The 27897-nt window shown below is 46.4% G+C and overlaps 1 protein-coding gene across 1 annotated transcript; it reads left to right on the forward strand.

Annotated features, from left to right (window-relative positions):
• Positions 1 to 27621, forward strand: LOC146081294 (serum paraoxonase/arylesterase 2-like). Its single transcript, XM_083189435.1, has 9 exons — positions 1 to 200; positions 5927 to 5997; positions 6577 to 6632; positions 13912 to 14080; positions 16738 to 16864; positions 18447 to 18647; positions 20157 to 20238; positions 22379 to 22507; positions 27004 to 27621. Exons 1-9 carry the CDS (start codon positions 136 to 138, stop codon positions 27163 to 27165), a joined length of 1062 nt encoding a protein of 353 aa, XP_083045561.1. The 5' UTR covers positions 1 to 135; the 3' UTR covers positions 27166 to 27621.
• The last annotated feature ends 276 nt before the right edge of the window (positions 27622 to 27897 follow it).

Genomic DNA, 27897 nt, shown 5'->3' on the forward strand with positions numbered 1-27897 from the left:
AGAGTACAAGCACTGATCACACAGGGAGTTATTCTGTCAGGTGTGACATCAATTTGGGCTTTCAGAGCATCTGTTTCAGTGTTCTAATGCAATAAAAAGGACAGGAACAAGAACTAGGGAACGAGCCCTGCAGACATGGGAAATCTAGTACTGTTTGGAGCCATGCTGGCTATACTTGGGCAAAATGCGATGGATTTAATGTAAGTTACCGGCTTTAACTGTATTCCACTTGTAGCTGATGTAGACCACTGTGGCCCATATACACTGGGTGATCCCTGCTGCCACCGATATCGGCGTAAGTGGGGACCTGGCATTGGCAAGTGCATATACACTTGTTAATGCAGGTGCGCTCCAAACGATGGTGGATGGTGGGGGGGGATTTAAGAGAGGGCCATGCAGCATCGCCCTTTTTAAAAGTTCCGCTGCATGCAGATGATAGAGAGGGTCTTCAAAGACCACGGGAGTGTGCATTGGCCGTTGGATGCTCAGAAGAGGTAAAATGAACGATATTGCTCCTTTTATTGCCCAGTGTGCACAGACCTTTAGTGTATACAGCAAACGTGAGAGACTTACTTATATCATAACAGGTTTCCTAAAATAGGACTAATCATCTTCAATGCATTAATTATTTATGTAGTTTCTTATATAGCGCAGCAGATTCCGTTGCAATTTACAATTGGAAACAACTGTGATTAAACAAACTGGGTAGAAACAAACCAATATAGGGGTAGGAGGACCCTGCTCGCAAGCTTACAATCTATAGGGATAATGCATTGTAGGAATCCCATTATGACAATAAGAAAGGGTAGTGAGACATATATCCGATAAACACTGTAGTGTGCTGTGCTGAAGAGAGGATGCTGAGTCTCTGCCCCCCCCCCAGCAAGGCCAGCAAAATGGCGCTGAAAGTGGCATAGGGTATGGGGGGGGGGGTGTCACGGCCCCTGGGCAAAACAGCAGGGAGATCAGGGGTGGGCAAGTATGCCCATCGTCCCTTCACAGCTAAAGCATTAGGGGGAGGTTCTGGCCAGGAGAGGGTTAAAGGCAGAGGCAAAGGGGGAGGCGGTCCCACCCACCACTTTTTTTGTGCCCAGCGGCAGATGTTGTAGTCACTGTGTGATATGTATTATGTTATTATTAATGATTACAAAAATAATTGAGCAGGAATGCCTAAATAAACATAAACGGAGCATGTATGAATATATTGGTATGTGAAAGGTTTTGGAAAACGTAAGGATATATGGACGTTTGGGTAACCGGGTTTTAAAGAAGTTGTTTTACTGTTCATGCATTTTGTCCCAGTTGATACGGTGAAGTATGTAGCAGCGTGGGAGGAAGCCTTGCGCAAGGGGGGGGGTCAGCAGATTCACCCTCGGTAAGGGGCCGCATGCCAGGCTCCAGCAGTCGACATCAGGTCAGTCTGCTGCTCATCAAGGGAAGGGTGATCTGTAGGGGTGGGCTCCATAGTGGGCGTAGCCGAGGGCACGCCCCATCATAAATCAATGAGAGCAGAGCTGAAAGGCCCAGGGTACTTTAGACAGGGGGGCCCTGAGGTTTAAATGTAAAATCAATCATTTTATATATATATATATATACAGTATATATATATATATATATATATAATATGTGTGTGTGTGTGTGTGTGTGTGTGTGGCAGCCCAGCATCAGCTCTGTCCCAAAGCCCCATGTGGTTTTAAGAGAGAGGAGCTGCCTGAGAGCGGTGGAGATGTGTGTGCTGCAGCGCCACCTACAGGCAGCTCTGCAGCATGTAATTCACAGCTTCCTCCCTGCTTCTCCTCAGCGGAGACTTTGATTGATCGTCGGGCAAGGGGGGCCCTTTCAGAGAGGGGGCCTGGGGATACGTACCCCCAGAGGACCCCCCTTATTCTGGCTCTGGATGAGGGTCATTGACAGGTGTTGCCTTGCACATGGATCTCTGTCCTTACCCTGCAAATGTAAATAAGGTTATGAAAATAAAACTGTGCTCAGTGATTCAATCCCATGTACTGTCTCCGAGTATGATTTCCCCTGGGGGGGGGGGTATTGGTATTAGGGTTGGTTAAGCTGGGACGCAGCTGACCACCCTCTTTCCCTTATGCTCGGCTGAGACTCCACCCTGGCCCGGCAGACCTCTCAGCGGCATTGGCTGCTTGGAATGTTCCCCAGCAGAAGTGGTATACAGTATATATAACTGCAGTTTCAGACTGCAAAGCCTGCTACATTATATACTGCTGCAACAATGTTGCTATTCTTTGAATAAACAGTTAACTCTTAAAATGGGTAACTTCCTAAGCCCACCAGCTACGCAATAGGTCTGCCGCAGAAACCATTGAAAATCACCCTTGTAAAGGGAAATATAGGAGAAATGGGTGCAGGGTGTGCGGTATGGTGCCCCCCTGGACCATGGGGGTAATTCAGGCCTGATCACCCGGCTGTGAATTTACATGGAGGCCAGAGGCGTAACTACAACCTCGTGGGCCCCATAGCAAAATCCTGGAAGGGCCCCCCCTCCATTGTCACTACAATGCCACTCGGGGGGATGGGGGGGTCAGAAGAAAGAGTGGGTAGAGGGAGAGGTAAAGGGTACCAGGAAAGAAAGAGTACAGAAAGGGAGAAGTGTGAGCAGGAGAGAGGAAGAAAAGAGTTAGAGTGTCAGGGAGAGAAAGGAGGAGAGACGGGAAGAGGGAGAGGGTGTCAGGTAGAGAGAGAGAGACAGAGCCAAGTGTATAGATAGGGGGGAGAAAGAAAGAGTGAGACTGAGAGGGAGGAATGGAGAGGGAAAAGATGTGGGTAGAAGAGAGATAGAGGTGAAAGAGACACTGGGCAGAGAGAGAAAAAGAGATGTGAGACAGCGGAGGAGTGAGAGAGGGTTGAGAGAAAGAGGGGACAGGGGGAGGAGAGCAGGGGGTGGGGGAGATAGAACATGGAGGGGAAAAAGGGGGGGGCAGGTTTTGAAAGGCTTCCCCATGGCAGTGGCAGGTCTGCAAATGCACCCACCAGCTGCTCCTTTCACTGCTGGGCTCTCCTGCTCTTCTGTGCTGGGCTGTACCATTTCCACAGCACCACGGTCCTCTGCTCCCCTCCGTGACACTGAGCCGAGCTTTACTGCTTCCTGGGTGGCGGCAGCGCCGGGATTTACTGCTCCCCGAGAGGCGCCGTTCTATATTGCTCCACGGGAGGCGACCTTTACTTCTCCAGAGTCACAGGCGGCGCCGGGCTCCACTGTTGCCCGGGTGGCGCGGACTTCCACTACTCCCTGGACAGAGCCAAGATATGTTGCTTCTTGGCTCTGAGCTCCACTGCTGCCCTGGCCCCTCTGAATTACGTACAAGAGGGCAGCGCGGCAACTGCCCGCGCTGCAATATTAAAATGAACTAGTGAAAAGAAGATCAAGGGGGTGCAGGGGATAGCCTGCTGGGGCCCGGGCCCCCCCAAGCCCCGGGCCCCATAGCAATTGCATCCCCTGCACCCTCTATAGTTACGCCACTGATGGAGGCCGATTATCGATAGATTGCACATGCCTACAGTTAGTAGTACACATGCGCGAGGCAGTGCTGCGATGAAATCCTGCTACGTTTTGTATTTGCATGATGTTTGCAAAGTGACTGACAGGAAGTAGGCATCTTTTGTTGGAAACCGGATGTTTAGTGGGAGTGCTAAGACAAACGCAGGCGTGCCTGAGAATACAAAGAGAAAACAAGATTTTTAGCAGCGCTAGTCAGTGGAGGACACTAAATAGTGAAAATAACAATTTATTATACAATTAAAATTCAATAAAATAAAAACATATCCACATGATAATGGGGGCAATGGGGCAAGTGTTGGTAGGACCAAATTGGTGAGGAGGACCAAATAATATGACCTGCACTGATCCGTGAAGATAAGTCCCGATGGAGTACAGTCCAAGATTGTCTGGAATATCGCTGGAGGGATCGGTCCTGAAGGATGTTGAAGTAGGACCAATCTTAAACCTCAACCATTGATGCAACAGGTGATTCCAGTGGGGGTATGTAGTTTCCAAATCGGGTGTGGTAGATGAAAAACGGCAATCAGATGAATAAGCAGGAGATGGTCCAAGGTGACACTCAAGGTCCAAGCCAAGGGGGGGGGAGCACCAACGCGTTTCGCTGGGACTGAATTCCAGCTTTATCAAGGTGACTGTCCTTTGTCTGGGCACCCATATATATACCCAGACTCCCTTGCATCAATTTGCATAATTGGGCAATGGATATGCATTACATGACATAAAATCAATAAAATATAAGGGAGACAGACATATTTTTCATTCTAGCTGATCTGTTGATCTAAATTGGGTACAATTTATAAATACAGTTTGACATAAGAAAGAAAAAAGATTTAATACACATGAATTACTTCCGGGTCAGGCTTTGATTTATTCAGCCTTTTGGAATCATATATTATCATTCATAAGGCCATGTGCACTAAAAAACATCAACAGTATACTTCAATAGTATTGGTATGTATTTTTTAAAAAAGAGACAAAGAAATAACTATAAGGAGTTTTTTATTAAATGAAACCGGATGTATAAAGCCGATATTCGGCCAATGGGAGTGAGCGTGTGGTGCTTCCTGCTTATTGGAACGCACACACATGTATATAGTTCCGCCGGATATGATGTAAAAGTGTCGCATCCATCCTTCCCCTCTTGCCGGAAGTGACGTATCGCCTGAGAATACGCTGGGAGTGCCCGATTTAGGGATGACTGGTGCCCAATGTAACAATCATTTAATAGTGAGCCTGTTATGCTGCCCATACACTTGTGAGATATTGCATGCAATCATTCAATCATTCGATTTCGACCACATCTGCCCAATAAATTGAATGATTGTATGCATTGTTAAGGGACAATTCAACGCGATGCGCTGACCCGCTGTTGCTAGATCGTATGTGCTGCACATAATATCTATCGTATTGCAGGAGCGATCGCGTGTGGTTTTTAACCACATGCAATGCTCAATACAATCCATGGGTGGGATTGGGGAGAGGGGGGCGTAGGGACCGCTGGGGGTGTGAGAGAGGGCGGGCAGAGGGTGATGGAGTAGCGTAGTGCTAGAAGTAGCGATAAGGGGCAGCGGAGCTCTCTCAGCCAATCAGAGAGCTACCCAGTGTTTTAAACAATTCTGCCACCACCGTTGACCCCCGCCGCCCGCTAGCGCTACTTCTAGCGCTAAGCTACTCCACCGCCCTCTGCCCGCCCTCTTCCTGGTTCATGTCCTGTGCTATTAGGAAACTTTTCAGTAAATTTCCATTTTAGATTTCACCATAATGGGGACATTTCGGGGAAATGTTACATTCCTATTACCAATGAACCCGGCCTGAGGACAACGTTGTGGACTTGATACAATATATTAGGTCAACATGGTCTAAGTTGACAGTCAAAAGGTCGACATGGGGTTTTTCACTGATTTTTGACCCGAATGTCGACACAGGCGACATGGACACAGTTTTAAGTGCATCTGGCCCTAAGGGGCTCATTCAGCATGTATCGCTATATAGACAAAATGCAGTGAGCTGCGAGCGAAAAGCCACTGTCCTTAAGGAGAGAAAAAAAACCGACCATTGCAAAATTGCGAACGAATTATCGCTAATCGCCGTGCATTCGCAAATCCAGTCGCAATTTCCCGAACATGGAAAAGTACCTGCCGTCTGAGCAAATGTGAGTGGCTCTGAGGCTTCCACTAATCGACGACTAAGACAGACTGGAAGTGGTCGCTGCTGACATCAGAGACCCACTGTAGAACCGCCTGGGCGTGCCTGTCTTATTTCATACACACCCAGAAGTGGCACGAATTCAACCCCCCAAATGCCAACCTGTCTGACAGATAACTGCTGATTCTGTGCAGGCGCAGGGTACATGTGATGTGTAGGTATTATTGGATCATTCCCTTCTCTTCATCTTTTCAGCCATAGAACCAAACTATTCAACGTGGTAGAAGATATAGACCATCACAACTGCCGGCTGCTGAAAGGAATAGGTAGGTCTGAGAATTCATATCCATTGCTCAGTATAATGGGCCTGATTCAGTGACGCCTGTTTTCATCGCTGCCGCTAAGTAAGTCTCTGGCTACTCTAAGGCTACGGTGACTGGTGCACGGTGGGAAAATCATTAGTTGGTGGGTGTCTAACGAATGGTTTTGGACATATTCACATCATATGGCTGCAAATAGATTTAAGTGTTGTGCACGGCAGCAGCCACTAGATGGCGCCCAACTGCGCGCTTCATGTGCTGCTCTGTATTGGCCGCGCACAGCCGCCGGTGCTGATATTATTTTTATGATGTTCCGGCAGCCGTACTGACCTCTCAATACTTAGACTCTGAAACCAATTACATACTGGAGCGACGGCCAATCCGAATTGGGAATTCAGCGGGGTAGCCTCTCTGGCACTTGGTAAGCTGTGATCTTCGTAGCTTACGGAGCCAACCAGAATCAGGCCCCTAGTGTATTAGTAAAAGAAAACAGCTGATCCTCGCAGAATACTTTACATCAGGATTATAGAATAGCGTTATACCATTGTTTGTCACCTCTGATTGTTTCTACTTATTATGTTGCAGAGTTTGGGTCTGAGGACATTGAGATTCACCCAAACGGACTGGCCTTTATCAGCTCTGTAAGTACACTACTATCTCTTGATAAATGTCCATGTACACCTTCATAGGTGTGCTCACATGGGCCCTTATTCTAGTTGACTGGGACAGATGCGTATTTCGGACGGCAACCGAGTGTTCTTAGCCCCGCCTACTGTACAGAATGCTCACACCGTCCGAATGCGGTAAGACGCCGAGCGAACGGACCGTGAGTGGATGTTTCATGTGAACACCTCCCACCATCTGTGGGAGAGTAAACACATCCAATTAAAAAAATGGCACTTAGAAGCCGATTATGAAACAAAGTAAACTTGTATTGGGATTCCAAAGGGGAATTTTTCGGGATTTGAGCCCATCCTCAGCTCCAACCTACAGCAAATTGTACCCCAATTTATAAATTACTTTAATGGCCTGTGAATCTCTTATATATTTGGCTACATCTGTCACTCAAAGTGTGTGAGTGTGTCTGTAACACTGGGTGGAGCCTCTGACTCACATGACTGACTCACATTACAGAGAACCAGCCCAGTGAGCCCACAGTGCCAGAGGCCTTCTGCCTCCCCATGTTACCCAGCAAAGACACAGCTACTCACCAGACACACCAGGTGAGCGCCCCCCGCCGCCCCTCTCCCGCTATTCGCGGCCCCTCCCCCGCGACCCCCCCTGCCGTGATTCACAGCAAAACACCCCCCCCCGCGCGCCCCCCCTCCCGTTATTCGTGGCACACCCCCCCGCGAACCCCCCTCACGTGATTCGCGCCCCCCCTCCCATTATTTTTGCCCGCCCCAGTGACCCCCCCTCCGGCGATTCGGGGCACACCACCCCCCACCCCCCCCAACCGCGATTCGCGGCACCCCCCCCGCGACCCACCTCCTCCCGCGATTTGCGGCAACCTGCCCCCACTGCAACCCCAGTGACCCCCCCGCTGCACACCCCCACCCCTGGGACCCACCCTCCCGCGATTCCCAGGACCCCCCCCCCGTGATTCGCGGCAAACACCCCCCGCCCCCGCGACCCCCGCCTCCCGCGATTCGCTGCAACCCCCCGAGCCCCCCTCACGCGATTCGCAGCACCCACCCCCGCTCCCGCAATTCACGGCACCCCCCCCCCCCCGTGACCCCCCCTCCCGCGATTCGCGGACACCCCCCAGCCGCTACGATTCACAGCAACCCCAGGATTAAATGGCACATGCAAAACATTGACATGGCTATGGTCGACGATGGAAAAGGTTGACATGATTTTTTGAAGATTTATTTTTCATTTTAAGAATGTTTTCATATTCATTCTCATGTGTCGACATGGACACCAATAAAGTGCCACACTCATGTCAACATTTACATGTGTTGACCTTTCTGTGTTGATTTTTTCTTGTGGCGATTCACGCCACCCCCGCGACCCCCCCTCCCGCGATTCGCGGCACACCCCCAGCGATTCGCGGCACCCCCCGTGACCCCCCTCCCGCGATTCGCGGAATCCCCACCCCATGACCCCCCTCCCACGATTTGCGACAACCCCCGCAACCCCCCTCCTGCGATTCGCGGCAACCCCCCGCGATTTGCGGTACCCCCTCCCCCCACGTCCCCCCCTACCGCGATTCCCGTCAACCCCCCCGTGACACCCCCTCCTGTGATTCGCGGCAACCCCTTTCCCCCCCCGCGATTCACTGCAACCCCCCTGTGATTTGCAGCACCCACCCCAACCCCTGCGACCCCCACTCCCACAATTCACGGCATCCCACGCGACCCCTCCTCCCGTGATTCGCGGACATCTCCCACCTCCTCCCCCCGCGCGATTCACGGCAACCCCAGGATTAAATGGCACATGCAAAACACTGACATGGCTATGGTCGACAATGAAAAAGGTTGACATGAGTTTTTGAAGATTTATTTTTCATTTTTTGAATGTTTTCATATTCATTCTCATGTGTCGACATGGACACCAATGAAGTGCCACACTTATGCCAACATTTACATGGAGACCAATGAAGTGCCACACTTATGTCAACATTTACATGTGTTGACCTTTCTGTGTTGATTTTTTTTTGTGCCAATTTTTTTCCAGTGGCAACTTTGTGCACGTCAACCTAGACATCATCAACCAAGACGTTGTATAATAAATAACACCTGTTCTGTTTTACTGTAGGTGTTTTAAGTCAGATCTTTAACTGCTACTATTACTGTTTATGTAAATGCATTCTGAATGACAGCAACAGCCTACCATTCTGCTACAAGAATATATAACCAACTAGGTGATTCATCGCGCCCCGTGCCCCCCCCTCCCGCAATTCGCAACCCTCCCGCGCTTTGCGGACCCCCTCCAGCGATTCGCGGACACCTGCGCCCCCTCCCTCCCTTAATTCACGGCACCCCCCACGCCCCTCCCACAATTCACGGCACCCCTAAGACCCTATTTAGTCCCCCGTATGCTCACACACCCCTATCACTACCCAGCTTCCTGCTCTCCTGAACCGTAACTTCCACCACTGGGTAATCGCTGACGCTGTGTTGCCCACATACCCCTATCATGCCTCATAGCCCAGCCTCCTGCTCTCATGCACCCTAACTCCCACCCAGTAGGAGGAGACACTGACTCAGGGCCACCGTCCTGTACTCCTGTACAGCCACGCTGGACCCTCACCCACTGGCAGAAGCTGCACAGTGTCCCCCACCCTCCTCTTTAGTCCCCCTTATGCCCACACACCCCTATCACTACCCAGCCTCCTGTTTTCCTGTGTTGTGACCTCCGCCAGTGGGGAGCGGCTGACCCAAAAACACCCTACTACAGTATACTATTGCACACACACACACCTAAACAACACGCACACACAGCCCCCCCACACCCACAAATGTCACTGTACCATCCACACTATCAATGTACATCTTACTCTGTAACCACTTTTTAATTAAACAAAACAATACACACCCCCTTCCAAATCATATGCTCTCTATTTAACACATTTCACCTATAACTCAAGTTGCAATACAGGCATCTTTCATACAATTCTAACCATATTTCTCACAATACAAACGTTCACAAATAAAGGGGGCGCAGCCCCTTACACCGGTGTGAAGAGCGCCCGTAGGGCGCGATGAATCACCTAGTAATGTAATATAGCTGTAAAAGCTGTAAAAATAACAAACAAAATATTATTTACTTGTGTACATTATTATTAGATTATAAGGACTGCATAGGCCCAAGCTTATTTCAAAATATTTTACTGTAGTTTTGTGTTTGAGCAATAGTGTTAAGATACTTACTAGGCAATCAAGTCTGGTTTACAGTAGCTTTGTGGTGTGTTGGGTTCTACCTATCAGGGAGTTCAGATGCGTAGGCTAAGGTGGGGTATTTATCGAGAATTTTAATAATTTAACTTCCTCTTGCAGTCTTATAATACTCAATTACTACAAGTGGTATGGCGCTACTGGCCAGCGGTTGCATGTGGCATAAGTGCTCGTTGGTGGGCACTACCCCTTTGAAAGATGATGGGCATATCCTGCCTTGGCCGGAGGGGGGGGGGGGGGGTTTAGTTGGGGATTATTTTCGGGGAATGTCCATACCGTGCCAGATAAGGGGTAGTGAGACTTTCCCAATGTAGGTTATTCCTGTTTTTACAAAATAATTTATACTCCAAACATAAGCGCTTCCTTTATGGACACACTAAATGATGTATATACAGAGAATAATTTCCTCCTATGGTATTTCCAGTAGTTGGTCCTCAAAAGGATCCGACTTCTCCCAATCTTTTGCTCGGGGTTTCAAATAGAAATCGTAAAAAACAAGAGAAAAACAAACAAATATGTAGGGAGGTATTTATTCAATCCAAATATTTCATATAAGTGGGTCAACTCAGGCGTACCAGGACTCACTATTGCAAATGTTTATAAAAGCATATCAAGGTTTCTTTGAAAGATGGGGTGGTGTACCCTTACTCACGGTAGAATAGGAGACTTCACACCTATAGCGGTTTCTTTATACTTCTTTATTCCACATTAAAAAGGTTTTTCCGCACACACATAAAAAATTACATAAATGAATAAAAACTTGAAAAAGCTGCCAAGTCCTCAGAGTAGGTGCAGTGTCACCACGGAGTCAACTCATCTGCTGAAAAATCCGTATCTCCAACAGATGTGGATACTCCCGTGTACACTTACCTCCTTCTCAATGAGTCCAAAAGCAGGTGAAAACACTAGGCAGAAGTCATCATGTTTCGAGATTCTTTCTTTTTAATGTGGAATAAAGACGTATAAAGAAACTGCTATAGGTGTGAAGTCTCCTATTCTACCGTGAGTAAGGGTACGCCACCCCATCTTTCAAAGAAACCTTTATATGGTTTTATAAACATTTGCAATAGTGAGTCCTGGTACGCCTGAGTTGACCTACTTATATGAAATATTTGGATTGGATAAATACCACCCTACATATTTGTTTGTTTTTCTCTTGTTTTTTTTTCCGATTTCTATTTGAAACCCCGAGCAAAAGATTGGGAGAAGTCGGATCCTTTTGAGGACCAACTACTGGAAATACCATAGGACAGTGGTTCCCAAACTACAGTATTTTGAATCACGGCACCCTAGAGCATCCTAGCACCCCTAGGCCAAATGCTTCTTATCGATAAATTCAGAAAAATAATATATTAAATTAAGTGCATTGTGTTTATATGTCACAGTTATCTGGTGAGGGACAGGATTTGCTTCTGTTTGTCCACTTATATTATGATTGGCAGCCACAAGCACTGGTTTTGCCTGGTACATTGACCATAAATAATATAACTTGATCTTGGTCCACCAACCCAAGGCACCCTTGCAAGTGTCCTGAGGCACACAGTTTGAGAACCACTGCCATAGGAGGAAAGTATTCTCTGTATATACATCATTTAGTGTGTCCATAAAGGGAGTGCTTATGCTTGGAGTATAAATTATTTTGTATATACATTGTCTTTTGGGGATTAAGGGTAATATCCCCCTACTCTGAACAGGCGAACCCTCGTGATTAGCGCAAAAAGAGTCTTCTAATTCTTGTATCCATATTCCTGTTTTTAGATGGGGCGTTTAAGTTGCCGCCATTTTATAGATGTGTGACAAGAGCTGGCCTTAAGGTGGTGCCTTACTTGCCAATCCTTTAAGAAGAGGGCCTTTCCAAATAATTAATACTAATGAACTTTTAAATCTAATGCAGTGGTGTCTGTGTTGTTATGTTAGTTTTTAGGTTTTTGGTTAAGATACAATCACAATAAATGTATACGCCTTATTATTATCATTATTAGAAACTTTTTTTGGAGGTGGGGTTCTTTTTTAATGAGATTACTTGCATATTTGATATTTGTTATGATGGAGACTAATTTGCAGCATTTCAAGAGCCTATTTGCCCTGGAGCGTACATTTTGTAACATAGTGAACTAGTACAGCAATGGGGTCCAACACTCAGCCATTAGAGTCCCCAAAACAATCTTATTAAGTCTACTATTTAAATTTATGGAATGTTTCAAGATGAATATGCTGTCAGTTGCTACAGTAATTCTTCTTTTTACATTTTACTGTTTCTCGGAAGAGCTTTGCGCATTTTGTTTTTAAGGATCTGAAATGTTGTGCGAGGAGATAGGTCGTTTTGAAATGAATGAAATAATGTCAATCAGAACATGTCAAAATTGCTTCATTAGCTTAGGATTTAAATTTGAATTTAATTAATACATACATTAATTGAATTTTAATTTAATTTTACGCCTGTATTGTTTTTACTGAAGTAATATATAGGAACATCGGAGAAGTGAAATTAATCTCTTATGAATATTCTAAAACTTGTCTTCGGGCCATGCCCACATTGTATGTTTTGTAAATCTCCTTACAGCAGGACCTGTGGAATAATGTAGAGTACATCTGAGCAATCCAATATATCTGCCTGTGTTTTTCTGAGCAGATTTATTTATTATTTATTTATTAACAGTTTCTTATATAGCGCATACAAATTCCGCAGCGCTTTACAGAGCATAGTTATGAGCAAACACAAAACAAAATTACATTACAAGACAGTTTAGGACAAGTACATGGTTAATACAGATAGTTGCATCAGGGGACAGGACATTGAAGCAATTATCAGGGTGGCAGTGGTTTATATATTCTAAGAAAGGCACATGAGGAGAGAGGGCCCTGCCCGTGAGAGCTTACATTCTAAAGGGGAGGGTTAGACAGACAGGGGTAACACAGAAGGGGGAGAGGTGAGCATAAACAGGTTAGGATGAGAGATCAAGATCAAGAAAGTATAACCTGCTGTTTATCATTTGGAAACCACAGCGCTGGTTTGTCAAAGCTGCTGACAATCTGTGGTCTTGGCCCCATAATTCTAATATGGAAATAAATTGTATTCAAGCAGATGTTCATCGGCTTCGACAACATATACCTTAATCTAACCCTTGGTCTGTTCCGCTTTATTTTAAATAGAGACCCTCCTTCTCATCATTATAATAATAATACTCTACTAGATTGTAAGCTCCTCAGAGCTGGGCCCTATTCCTTCCTGTTGTCAAAGCCCTCATCACCTCACATGTCACTCACAGCGCTCCTCAGCGACCATCTTTGTCCACATACTCATCTCTGTCTTTGGCCACCAGCCTCTAGTAGCACATTGATCAAGTCCTCACTACTTACCGTACTGTGTATTAAACTGTGGCGATCTTTTTACCTGTACTCTATTTTGTTATTTATTTACTGTAATGTTAAGTTTTGTCTCCCTGTACTATTCCTTTGTGTGGTGCTGCGAAACACTTGTGGTGCTTAATAAATAAAATAATAATAATAATAATACAAATACATTTAATAAAATAAATGGTTTATGTATTTTTATTATTTGGGTTCTTGGGCAGCTGCCTCCTCCTAGCACTATCCATGCCTCCAGCAGTTTTATATCTTTGTCCCTATCATGATTTTGGTGGGACAGTCCTGTTTTTAGGGTACCGTCTCACTTGTTCGCTGGAGTTAAGGTAGGGCGGAAATTCTCCCATCTGCTGTGTGCATTAGGACGGGTGGAAGCCCAGCAGCTGATAAGTCAATGTGCATGACCCCAGCATGAAGTGATATGGGCATGTGACACGTGGCTATACATTAACTTTTAATGTGCATGCTAAAGTACTTTGTATTATGAGGCAATCCCTGTATCCAAAATGTTGGTGTTTAGGATCCCCAAATCGTAAGTGTCCCAGGGCCCCCAAAGCCTTAATACAGCCGTGAGCGATACAACCAGTGCATTACTTCCTCTGTCCAGATACAGTATCTGCTGCCTTTTTATAGGTGTACTTATGTATCTTTAAAGGGACTGAAATATCCTGGTATAAAGAGCTTTGCACCTGACAAACCCGCAGAAATATTACTGTTAGATCTGAATGATGACGAGCTGCATCCGGCTCCACTGAGTATCAGAGGAGAGATTGATCTTTCTTTATTTAACCCTCACGGACTCAGCATTTACACTGATGAGACAGGTGAGTCATTAATCTTTGTACAGCTCAGCTCTGACACCATTTGTTTACTTGCCACAGGCATAACTAGGGATGGTATAGCACTGTTGCTGCACAGGCTGCTGTCCCACTGGCACCTTTTACTAATGATTAAGTAGGGATGGCCATCGACCATCGATGATTCAAAATCATCGATGGTTCATGAGTGATGTCGAATACTTTTGCCTTCGATGGGGGAGAACCAGATGGTTTCCCTCCATCGATGGAACAGCAAAACGATGTTTTGCTTCTTTTTTTTCCAAAAGTCCCGGAACACGGAGCATAGCTCCGCCCCCCAACACCCGCGAAGCACCGCCCCCAATTTTTTATTGTCCCACAGGCCAATCAAACACAATGGCAATGATGGCCATCCCTATGATTAAGTTAACTAGTGTATGCATTTGTTGTTTCTGTGATTGATGCACCTTTCATAAAACAATACAATCAATTAAAATAGCTCATGCTAAAATAGCAGATACAATTATGACGGGAATCTTTTATTTTTAAGAAATTGTTTATTACTTTGTCTGGGGTGGTGAGAGTGCCTGCCTCTCTGGCCTGGTGTGAGAAGTGAAAAAAATCAAAGAATAAGGGCACCTCTCCACTGGTCACCAACCACTTCAGGGAGGCTGTGAGCAAAGATTACACAGGGTCCTAGTGAAATTGAGTTGTTCCATAAATAATATTCTTCCATAAAGAGTGATAATGAGGTATAGAATGTTTAAATATCAACAAAACAAAGATATTTGAACAAGACAGAACAGAAAATGTGTACAGTGTATTGGCAGCATAATGTACGCTCCAGCAATTATGGTGTGGTTTATTGGTCAAAAGATTGTACTGCCATACTCACTGTTATACTGGTTGATGGGCATGAAACAACTCTTATATCGTAGCAGGGTGCAGGCAGATCACCAGCCATTGAGTGTCTCCGGGATATGGGTAGCGGTGCAGGGTGCAGAAACAAAGGTATTGTGGGAGAAATGGTCTCAGGTCTCTTGGAGCTAATGGGGGAGATATCCATCTCCTACTACTGTATGTCACTCATGCACAGTAACAAGGCATGCATTTAAAGTACTGGTGGCCATCTCAGTAAGAGGATGAAACATCATCTTTTTTAGAAGGGGGGGGGGGGGGGGGGGGGGTCCAAATGTAATCCAAAATCTCCCACTCTGCAGTGCATTGGAGAAAGTACAGGAGTCTGGGGGAGCGTAACAGTCCTGAAAATTGTTATTTTTATACATTGGATACTGAATACAGTATTAATATTTAACAGTACAGATGGACTATAGTATAGGCCGTTTCAAACATTTAAATAAGATACATGGTCAGGAAAAAGTTAAACATATAATAAATGAATAACAAACATAATAGAACCAGTACTGCACTTTCTAAGCTCACAATCTCCCACTTCATGGTAATGCTCCTGTTTCTTCCTCCTGGCAGCTACTCTCTGGTCCAGTGCAATGTTTTAGAAGAAGCTGGTAAACTGGGCATGTGCAGCAGCTCTGCTCTGTCCCTTACACTGCATGATGTGGTGGCAGCTCTATTGATCATATTATATACCAATGGCACTTGCCAAGAGGAGGTAACCAGAACCCCCCCCCCCCCTGCATTTGCCTATGCCCAGTACCTCTGCTGTGATTTGAGGTTTAGTGATGAGGCCTCAGTGATGTGATTCATAGTGAATGTCAGCATCACACTTGAGAGAGAAGTGGGCGGCATGTGGTGAATTGCTCACTGTCCAGTGAGCCAGGAATAAAATGATAATAACACCCTGTTTTGCAATTACACTTGTTGTAAAGGTCATTAATGTTGTAAAATGATGTTGATCCGAGCACAAGGCATGTGAGCATTATGCAATGGCATGGGGCATGGGATAGCATCCAAGAGCTGCTGGCAGCCAGTCACACACTGAGGCCCATTCAGGACAGTACACCACAGGACATGTGTCATTGTCCCCAAACTGCTGGCAGCCAATCACACACACTGAGGCCCATCCAGGACAGTACACCATACGACATGTGTCATTGTCCCCTAGCTGCTGTCACATACTGTGGGCAAAATGTACTCTGGGGAGATTCTCTAAGCTAGAAAAAAACAGTTTTCAGGGTTTTTACAGCATTTTGGGATGCTGCCGCCCCGCATCGCCCCCTCCCCCTCACCTGTGTCCGCTCTGTGCTGTCAGATCTGAGCTGCCCGGACCTGTGACCTCCTCCCTGCACTGATCCTCTTCCGGGTGCTGGGAGGAGGAGAGCCCGGCGCAGCAGCAGCAGCAGCGCCGGGTGTGGGAGGGAGGTGGGAGCCGCCGGGACCTGCTGGGACCCGGTGACTCTCACCGCAAAGGACAGCTCTTAACGCAAGAGCTGTCCTTTGCTATAATTATCGCATATGTTAGAACATATGCGATAATTATAATTGTGAAGGGGGGCGGAGATTCTTAGAGAATCTCCCCCTAAGCCTTGAAAAGTGATAACCCACTGACCAATCAGCTCCAACCTTTCAATTTTCAAGGGCCGGTGCAAATTTTCAATCCTGCAACTGAATACCAAAACCCAGTTGCTGCTGGAAGATCCCACCCACAGCTGGTTTCCTCCCATTATGTCAGTACTATGCCAAACTTTCTCTTCTCTTGTTTTCAGACAACACGGTCTATCTTTTTGTGGTGAACCATCCTCAGTATAAAAGCACCATTGAGATATTTAAATTTACAGAAGAGGAAAAAGTTCTTGTGCACCAGAAAACAATTAAACACCGGCTCCTGCACAGGTACTGCAAACGGCTCTGCACTAACAGACAGTGCTCTGGAACTAGCGTAGGGACTGCTAATCAGTACATCAGTAAGCAGAGGAATTTATATGTCTAGAAGGCAAGATATCCACAATGGAGTTACTGGCCATTCACATCATAAAGTGGGTGGAGCAAGGTGTCTGTTTCATCATGCCCCTCCCTGCTCAGTCATGGGAGTGGGTGGCTCCTGAAGAAGGGGTTTGTATTAAATGATATACCCGCACCCCTTAACAGAACAGTCTGCTCTCCGGGATTCAAAGAGGACTCAAAAGGGCCTGATTCAGCCTCGATTGTCCGGTCAATTTTTGCATGGTGCAAGTTTTGGCAATTAGATATAATTTTGGTACTTGTTTCCTAGCACGGCCACACCGATTAAGATCGGGGTGGTCGTGCTGAAAAAAATCGGGTCGATCGCATCGCATGCGATGCGATCGACGCGACCGACCGATTTTTGACCCGATTTTTTCATTAAATCCAATGTAAATTGGGTCCCTGGGACCCAATTTTACATTGGATTGAATGAAAAAAATTCCAAACCCCCCCAAATTGAAGCGCGTACACAGCGCCCCACGATAGACGGCAACCCGAAGCGTGGCGAGCGCAGCGAGCCCACGAGGGGCGGCGGTACGCGTCCTCCGACCTTTTCATGCCCTACTATCCACTAGGGCGTGGAGTGAGAATAGAATAGTGTGGCGAGCGCAGCGAGCCACCGAGCCCGAAGCGTGGCGAGCGCAGCGAGGGGACGCGGATACCTTCACAGGTAATCGCGTCCCTTCGCGGGCTTCACAGGTGTCCGCGTCGCCACGGACACCTGTGAAGCCCGCGAAGGGACGCGTTTACCTGTGAAGGTATCCGCGTCCCCTCGCGGGGCTCGCCACGCTTCGGGCTCGGTGGCTCGCTGCGCTCGCCACACTATTCTATTCTCACTCCACGCCCTAGTGGATAGTAGGGCATGAAAAGGTCGGAGGACGCGTACCGCCGCCCCTCGCGGGTTCGCTGCGCTCGCCACGCTTCGGGTTGCCGTCTATCGTGGGGCGACGACGGGGACATTTATAATGTGAAATGGGTCATATTGACCCATTTCACATTTTTTTACATTTTTACACCATTTCAATGTTAAAAATTTTTTTAACATTGAATCCTATGTAAAAATCGGGTGCATCGCGTCGCATCGCGTCGGGACCAATGTTAATGGTCCCGACCGACGCGATGCCCCCGATATTTTACCGTTCCCGACAAGATTTCAATGTTAAAATTTTTTTTAACATTGAAGTCAATGCAAATATCGGGGGCATCGCGTCGGTCGCGTCGGGACCAATGTTAATGGTCCCGACCGACGCGATGCCCCCGATTTTTGTTTCCTAGCCGGCAAAATGGACCTGATTTCAAAAGAAATCGGGTCCATCGGGGTAATCGTGTCCCTTAATTAAGGGACACGATTACTTACGATTGTGGCCGTGCTAGGAAACAAGTACCATAATTTTTTTTTTTTTTACTAACATTGTCTGAGCACATTGATATAAAGCTGTACTGAAATATAATATATTGCTAAAAATTTCAGTGTCAATGATATTGTCGCAGTTGGACCCGAGAGCTTCTACGCCACTAATGATCATTACTTCACGGATAAAAACTTGAAAGTTCTGGAAATGTTATCTGGAACAACGTGGACAAACGTGGTGTATTACAGTCCTGGTGATGTCAGACAAGTGGCATCTGGATTGCACAGTGGAAATGGAATTGCCATGTCAAGCAATAAAAAGTATGTACTGGTCTGTCTTTTACTACCGTTTTGTCTTCCATTATGTGTTTTGTATCAGTCATGTCAAACTGCGTAAGAGGAAAATATTCTTATACTATGGGGGACACTGGTACCCCGGGTATAGATGACTCATGCTGGAGTTGGGACTGCACCATTATCCGGGAGGGTTGCCCACCTTTCCGGGGGGGCCGGAAGGGGGACCCAATTTTCGGTGTAGGTAACCTAGAAATAAATGAGGCCTTAATTTAATATGATATATTTAGATTTCTCTTCTGTTCATTCACTTTTCATTTTGCAAAAATAAGAAAATAAACTATTACACTTTTTATTCTGAAAGTGTTCTTACGTTGCAGTACTGTAGGTTTCCCAGCACACAGGTGTCCCAGCACACAGGTGTCCCAGCACATAGGTGTCCCGGCACACAGCTGTCCCAGCACACAGCTGTCCCAGCACTCAGGTGTCCTAGCCCATAGATGTCCCAGCACACAGGTGTCCCAGCACATAGATGTCTAGGCATACAGGCATCTCAGCACATAACTTTCCCAGCACACAGGTGTCCCATCACATAGCTGTCCCAGCACACAGGTGTCCCATCACATAGCTGTCCCAGCACACAGGTGCCCAAGCCCATAGATGTCCCAGCCCATAGATGTCCCAGCACACCGATGTCCCAGCACAGAGATGTCCAGGCACACAGGTGTCCCAGTACACAGGTGTCCCAGGACATAGCTGTCCCAGTACACAGGTGTCCCAGCCCATAGATGTCCCGGCACACAGGTGTCCCAGGACATAGCTGTCCCAGTACAAAGGTGTCCCAGCCCACAGTTGTCCCAGCCCACAGTTGTCCCGGCACACAGCTGTCCCACATGCAGTCCGAGCCCATAGCTGTCCCAGCACACAGGTGTCCTAACCCATAGATGTCCCAGCACACGGGAGTCCCAGCACACAGATGTCCCAGCACACAGATGTCCCAGGACATAGCTGTCCCAGTACAAAGGTGTTCCAGCCCATAGCTGTCCCAGCCCATAGCTGTCCCAGCCCACAGTTGTCCCAGCACACAGATGTCCCGGCACACAGCTGTCCCACATGCAGTCCGAGCCCATAGCTGTCCCAGCACACAGGTGTCCTAGCCCATAGATGTCCCAGCACACGGGAGTCCCAGCACACAGATGTCCCAGCACACAGATGTCCCAGCACACAGATGTCCCGGCACACAGCTGTCCCTCATGCAGTCCGAGCCCACAGCTGTCCCAGCACACAGGTGTCCTAGCCCATAGATGTCCCAGGACACGGGAGTCCCAGCACACAGATGTCCCAACGCACAGGTGTTCCAATACACAGGTGTCTCAGCACATACAGTAGGTGTTCCAACAATATAAAAATGATAGTAACCCAGCATGCATTGCCAACCCAGGCCTCGTATAGAAACTCTTGGTTTAGGACATGAGCTGTATATGGAGAATGTCTCTGGCAAATCATCTATAACAACACATTTGCGTCTCTTCAAAGGTATATCTATGCTGCTGATCTCACGGCTCACACAATACATGTGTTCGAGAGGAATTCAAACTCGTCACTTACTCCAGTAAAGGTAACTTATTTTATATTTTACATAGTGCTAATCCTCCCGACGCTGGTGCCATCTTGGTCACATTGTCAAACGCTCAGATATTGGAATTTACTATGTAAATCAATTAACTGATTTAGCAGGAGAGGTGCCCCCTTGGGAGCAGAAGCCCGGCAGCAGATGACTCCATTGCCTCCCAGAGTTCTGCCACTGATTCTAGACATACCCCCTCCGCATACACCCGCGAATTATGGGATTTTACCGTTGGGGTAGGAAGATGCATGCAGGAGGCTTGCCCACCCTTCCGGGGGTGCCGGGAGGGGGACCCGATTTTTGGGAGCCTCCCGGCCATTCCGGGAGGGTAGGCAAGTATGTTAGGGACCCTCCTATAGCTCTGCAACACAATATGGATTCAACATATTTATATAAAATACGTATATGACTTGGTGCATGATTCAGACCTGATTGCAGAGCTGCAAATTTGCATGGCGACAATTATCGATACACTGTGCATACGTACTGTTCGCAGTATGCCTGCACAAGGCCATCTTGTGGTGAAATCCTACAACTACTTCTATACGCCCGCGGTTACCTTGACACCGCCGAGTAGGTCCAGGGCTACACTGCAATGACTTCAAAAATCATTAGATGGTGAGCCTGTTAATTTGGGTTTTGGACGTATTCACACGGCTGTGAATGGATGTGTAGCCGTACACATCCATACGTACAGTGTGCACATTAACTCACAAGGTGGGCTTTCACCCTAGCGGGGCAGCGGCTAACTTAACGCTGGCCGTGCGAATTGCGTCCATGCAACCAGGTCTGAATCAGGCACTTGAATACATCAGGGTTGCCGACTTTCTTATTCTCCTCTCTGGGAGAAGCCAGGAGAGGAGAGTTTCAGTAGCCGCTCAGGGGGCGGGGCTTAAGCGTGACATCACTAAGCCCCGCCCCCATGCTGGTAAACCAGCTAATTCAGGGATCTCCGTGGAGGGGGCGGGCTAAAATGACGCGATTGTGTCATTTTAGCTCCGCCCCCTCCTCTGAGACCCGAGGATTGCGGCATTTTAATGCCGCGATCCGGGGCTCAGCGGGGGTCCCCCCTGAATCCGGGAGGGTTGCCCACCCTTCCGGGGGGCCATGAGGGAGACTCCCGGAAATTCCGGGAGGGTCGGCAACCCTGGAATACATTATATAGGGCAGTATTCAATGTAAAATATCGCCGTGTGCAGCGAATCCTGTTTAGGATTCGCTGCACACTCGCTGTGTTCCGGAGTGCTGGCTGCAACTCGCTCTCCCAGTATTCAATGTCGGAGGACATTGCAGCAGGGAGCCGTGGGACAGTGGCAGGCAGGGAGATGGAAGTCTCCCTGCCTGCCCCAGAACGTATGTGGGGGGGAGGTGGGCTCCCCGGGAGCCAGGCAGCACAGGCTGCCCCCCGGGAGAGCCAACAGGGGACCGGATATTCACTGTACCCGATCGTGCATATGTAATGATCGGGTGCAGTGAATATATGAATATCTAATGAGCGGCTCGGCTCCCGGCCCCCTGCTGGCTGCTCTGTGTAAAAAAAAATATATATTTTTTAAATTAAATATATATTCATGTGCTATAAGCATATGAATAAAAATAGCATGCCCCTTCTCAGAATAAAATTCCTGATTTTTCGACACCAAAATTAGAACAAAAAACCTTTTATTGTAAAAGTTCACATTCCACTTCTCCATGAAAAGCTGGAGAATTGCTACACGGAGAGACACGGCGAAAATCACTTAGAAAGACGGCGAGAAGTGCACATTGAATAGGGTTGCTCGCTTTTTGAGACCAAAATTCTCTGTCCAACGCGAGAAAAGCACAAACTCGCCATAAAAGACGGCAAATTTTTCTCATTGAATACTGCCCATAGTAGTGTGTACCCAGAACTATTACATGCATACTAATACAGACATGTTAAATTCAGTTGCTGTACGTATTTTCTGCTTGACTATACTTATTTGTGTCAACTTCAGAAAAGAAAAGTCCCTATTGTTACAGTAGTAGGCCTTTGTTATATTATTTACTTTTATTTTATTATTTTTATGTATTGTATCTTTGTTTAACATTTTGCTGTATTTATTGTAATAACAATTGATCGAATGTAATGTTATTATGGTTTCTATGCAAGGTGGTCGATGTGGATTTAATCGTGGATAACCTGTCAGTGGACCCGGATACCGGCGATATTTGGATGGCGGGGCATCCAAATGTATATAGGGTATATGTGTATGATGAAAATTATCTCCCTGGCTCAGAGGTCAGTATATAAACAGAAACACTACTAAGTGAACATGGACAGGTAACTAGGGAGTTATATGCAAAATATACACTGCCATAATCCTATACTGGGGTAAAGGTACCAAGGCCCTTATTTAGATCTGATTGCAGCACAAATTTGTTCTCAAAATGGGTAAAACCACGTGCACTGCAGGTGGGGCAGATGTAACATGTGCAGAGAGAGTTACATTTGTGCGAGTTATTTTGTTTCTGTGCTGGGTAAATACTGGCTGCTTTATTTTTACACCGCAATTTATATTTCAGTTTCAACGCACCCCACCCAAATTTAACGCTCTCTGCACATATTACATCTGCCCCACCTGCAGTGCACATGGATTTGCCCATTTTGAGAACAAATTTGTACTGCAATCAGATCTGAATAAGGGCCTAAGCCCCTCTGTCCCAGCTAAGTTGCAAACGTGAACGGTCCTGGTTTTGAAAATACAATTCCAACAATTTACTAAGCTCACGTGTTCTCAGGATACATGTTTTCCGATAGTGAAGTTACTGTATTCTTGCTAGCTTGGCTGCCAAGTTTACCGGCTGCAAAAGTTACCGGCTGCCAAGCTGAAATATTTTACACAAAGAAGCACCGTATGGATCTGACAAAAAAAAAAAAAAAATGGTGTGGGGTCCCGCCTCCTAAGTATAACCAGCCCCGGGCTCTTTGAGACAGTCTTAGTTTTATATATAGGTGATAAACTAATAGGGTTTCCCTGTATTTAAAGAAAGCAAATGGGCTCTTGGGGCAAGAATACGGAGGAAAAAGTTGTAGGGGTCTCCCGTATTTTTGCAACCAGCACCAAATTCCACTGGTTAATAAGGTAATGCCACAGCCAGGGAGTACGTTAAAAGTGGTCCCTGAGGCCGTGGCATCACCCCCCAACTAGTCAGCCCTAGCTGGGGGTCCTTGGGAGAGTGGGGAACCACCGAATAAAGGTGCGCCCCCTTCTGGGCAACGAAGGGCCAGGGTAAAGCCCAGAGCTATCCCTGGCACCCCTTGGCGGTGGGTGTAAAGTTGATAGCAATATGTGTAACAATAGTTTTAATATTGTGTTTTACCTGTGGAACTGCAGGCAAGCCTCACCTGCATACTGGTGCTTGGAGAACCAGCATGTGCGGCATTAAAGAGTCCATTGGTACCTGTCGTTCCACCTGTATAACAAATATTACAATAAAGACAGTACACACAACTTGAAAGTAAAAAGTTTATTAAACATACATGCACACCTACATAAATACATACTAACCTAGAATCCCGTGTCGCTCTTTGGTCCTCTTCTACAGTAGAATCCATAGCTGTAAAAAAGAAAACAAAATACTCACCTAATCCAGTGTAGATCAGTCCTCTTCATTCCAAGTAGGCAACCAGGGGGTCTAAAATAACAAACCATCAGACAAATTGAAGACAATCCAGAGCTCATACGCATCTTTGGGGAGAACTCATGATAGATAGTATCTTTGGGAACCTTGAGGTTTGTGAAAAACCACAAGGTCACACCACATACTTGAGCTAATTAACCTTGTGGCTTACCACAGATACTTTATATGGGGATTTCTCCCCATAGACAGGTATGTGCTCCACTTGAGTGACAGCTCAGCGGAGCTCGGTAAATCAGGTAAAAAAGCTAATACTGTATGTGGCCCTCCCTGCCTCCTGGAGACCCGCCAATCATGTAGAATACAGTCCATGTGTATACAGGGATCGTCTTCAGTTCTTGTTGTGCCGGGACTTAGCATTTTTCTTTTTAACCCCCTGGATGTCTACTTGGAATGAAGAATAACAATCTACACTGGATTAGGTGAGGTTATTTTTTAATTATTTTACAGGTACAGTGCCCATATGGATTCTACTGTGAAAGAGGACCGAAGAGTAACATTGGATTGTAGGTGAGTATGTATGTTTAATAAACTATTACTTTCATAGTGTGTGTACTGTCTTTATTGTAATATTTGTTTTACATTTTTAACTATGGTTCCAGCGGACCCATTAATACCCCAAATGCTGGTATTTGTTGTCCTCCAATTACTAGCATGCAGAGGAGGCTTGCTGGGACCTGTAGTTCCACAGGTAAAAGAAAATATTAAATCTATTTATACACTTATTGCTGTCGACTCGGTAACCACTTCCTAGGCTTCCCTGCCGGTGCCTAAGAAAAGTCTTGCTGAGTTTGGCTGATGGTCTGTTGATTCTTACATGTGTCTTTTGCCATCATTTTCATTCATATTTGAATAAACTCTGCCAGGTTTTGTGTTAAGTAAATTACAAAGATAAATTCTTTAATAAAAACACAAACACTAATGGACATGGATGACAGTAAATTTACCCCAATATGTGTATGAGCAGTACAAAGCACCTATCAGCTTCAGAGATAAATCTGCATTCAACCAATCAGGAGAAGCTAGCTAGATCTGGCAACCACCATTATCATTGTTTATTTACACCAGGTGCCAGTAATTGATGCTAGGTATATTATATCTGTGCACAATTATGCTTACGTTATCCCTCTCCCTGCTCTATGTGATTAATAGAGCAAGCATGGTGGGTTTTAAAGTGCTAGGACAGGGAGTGGGTTTCCACCCCTTTCTGAATATTTCTGATATGTTCTCCCATACGCACTTTGAAAGGATGTGATGTCCTGCCAATATAGTATAAATTGCAGGTACACCCAATGGTATAAACGATGTTTTTTACATTGCACGTTATAAACTCTTGGATTTTGTGCTCTCTTCAATTAATGGTTATGGTTTCCACCTTTTTATCTCCCTTTATATTTATGCAGGCTTTGCACGACACTCATCTATGGAAGCCCCTCCTTAAGTTATTGGCGGGGTGCAGACTCCGGGTTAATTTGTCTCCTAAATTAGGGGCCTTCCTATATATAAAAGCTGGGTTCTTAGGTAACTCTTAGCCTACAATAGGATCCTTTCGTAACAGATGCCAATGTTTTTTTATAGCACCCTCTATTTTCTTATGTTGGGCATTGAAATTTGTAATAAAGGCCCACTTATTTCTTTCGTTACCAGTTAGCGGTTCCGTTTATTTATCTTTCAATAAATTGGACTGTTGTATTTGGTCAACCTTTTCTAGGTCCTCTCCGACGGTGTTTCTATTGTAACCACTGTCTATAAACTTCTCCTCCAGATGTTTGGCTTGATCTCTATAAACCTCATCGTTAGTGCAATTTCTTTTTAAACGTTTGAATTGGCCCTGTGGGATGCCAGTGGCTGCCATTGTTGCTTTCCCTGTCGCTCCTCTTCGAGTCATGTTCTGTGGTCAGCCTCAGAGCAGACGGGAATCCACTTCCTGTCTGAGCCTATGTGAGAGCAGTAACAGGCAGCCTTGCGATTGGCTGCCTGTTGCTAGGGCTACCAACAGAGACCACTCCAGATTATCACCGGACCGCATTGGATGCAGAGGTACAGACTAGCGCTGCTGCCGCTGCCTCTGCATCCATGGGTGTCCGACATGCACCTGCCGCCCGGCCGCATACACCTCCCCCTCCCCGCCAGCGAACATACGCGGCACCGCCGCACATATAAAATAAAAGAAAGTACTTTCTTACTTAATGCCGGGCGGACGGTGGCACCGGGCCCCTTTAACCCCTTGGGCCCCGGTGCACTGCACCGGCGGTAGTTCCTGGTCCTGTGAGCAGAGGTTAAGCCAGCCCAGCAGTGGATAGACCGGAGACGGTGCGGCAATTGTCTGGTGCTCCTGCTGCTGATGTCTGCGGCTGCTAATGTCTACGGCTCCCATCCGTTCGCCTGTGCAATTCAAAGCACAGAGAGCTCTGCTGAGGCTGTCACTGCAGAGACAGAGACCAAGCTGTCTATGTCTCAAAAAACACATATCAGCCCGACAGGGGGGTTTCTTGGTACTCGGACCCCCCCCCCTTGCTTGCGTTACTGGCCCCAAAGTCCTCATCAGCTTGGGAGAGTTCTGGACTATCTGCCCCTCATCTCTCAATGCTGCTGCTGCTGTTTGCAGAGTTAAGTATTTCTTAAAGCCACACAAATAATTTTTAGCGCTCATAATATAAAAACATAATGAAGGAGAATGGGCTTGTGTACACACCCTCAAAACTTGGGTTCAGATGACATCATGACACTACCTGTGTGGGGTTTGCATGTGCTCTCATGTTAGAGTGGTTTTCCTCCTTGTGCTCTGGTTGAAGTATATGAATCCTACCGATCTATATCTGAAAGCCATTTGGTGAACCCATACTCTATATAAGGGGTAGCCAACTCCAGTCCTCGAGAGCTACCAACAGTTAACATTTTCCAGGTCTCCTCACAGAATCAAAAGTGAAGTAATTAGCTCCACCTGTTGATCATATATAATGTGTCAGTGAGTGATGAATACACATGTGCCCCAGCAAGGTGATATAAAAAACGTGAACTGTTGGTAGCTCTCGAGGAGTGGAGTTGGCTACCACTGGTCTATATAACCAACACCCACTCATTATTCTGTTGCAGGTTGTCCGCGTACAGAACATTCACTCTGACAATCCTATCGTGACCAAAGTGTATGCCAACAATGGGTCAGTGCTCCAGGCAGCCTCCTGCGCTGCCAGGTACAAGAAGAAGCTGCTTGTGGGCTCAGTGTTCCATAAGGCTCTGTACTGTGAGTTGGACTAATGTTACAAGCCGCCCGGATGCCGGAACACAGCCCGAAGGGCAAACGGAACCTCGCTATGTGAAATAGAATGTACAAAATGCACACCCACATCTCAGGCTAATGCAAAGCTTATAGTTATATTATACCCCATGTACAAGGTGATCTTACCAACGCATCTGAATAAAGTAACTGAGACTATGCCAGGGGCAGATCTGACTTTTCTTTTAGGAGGGGGTTTGGTCAACAATTATGATCACCATAATAATGATTTATTAGTACTTATTGCTGCTGATTTGGAGGATGTGAGGTCATTAGACAGGTCATTGTTGGCTGTCTGGTAATGTGTCTGCCCGTACCTGCTGGGATAGGCACCTACATCAGCAGTGACAGAGGAAACATGGGATAGGACTGCTGCAGCCCTTACAGAACATCTGTAATATGCAATATGCAACCAATAAACACAATATAAGCACCAATGTCTGCAATCACCGGTCAGTTCTTCATAACACACAGATCTGGTCATAGATTGGCCAAGATGGGTTAGAAAGTTCAGAACATATTCTGTTGTCGATAATAATGTTTCGGAACTTTTGCAATATATAAATTACATTTAACAATCACAGCAACACAGCACTGTTTGTGTTCCCTATGTGTGAGGTCCTGAGAAGGGACTATGGGCCCAATTCAAACAAAATCACTCAGCTGCGAATTTGGAGCCACATCGATTATCAAACGACCGTGCATATTGCGAT

The sequence above is a fragment of the Crinia signifera genome, chromosome 5 (assembly GCF_055691185.1).
Source record: "Crinia signifera chromosome 5, ASM5569118v1, whole genome shotgun sequence".
NCBI classification, from domain to species: domain Eukaryota; kingdom Metazoa; phylum Chordata; class Amphibia; order Anura; family Myobatrachidae; genus Crinia; species Crinia signifera.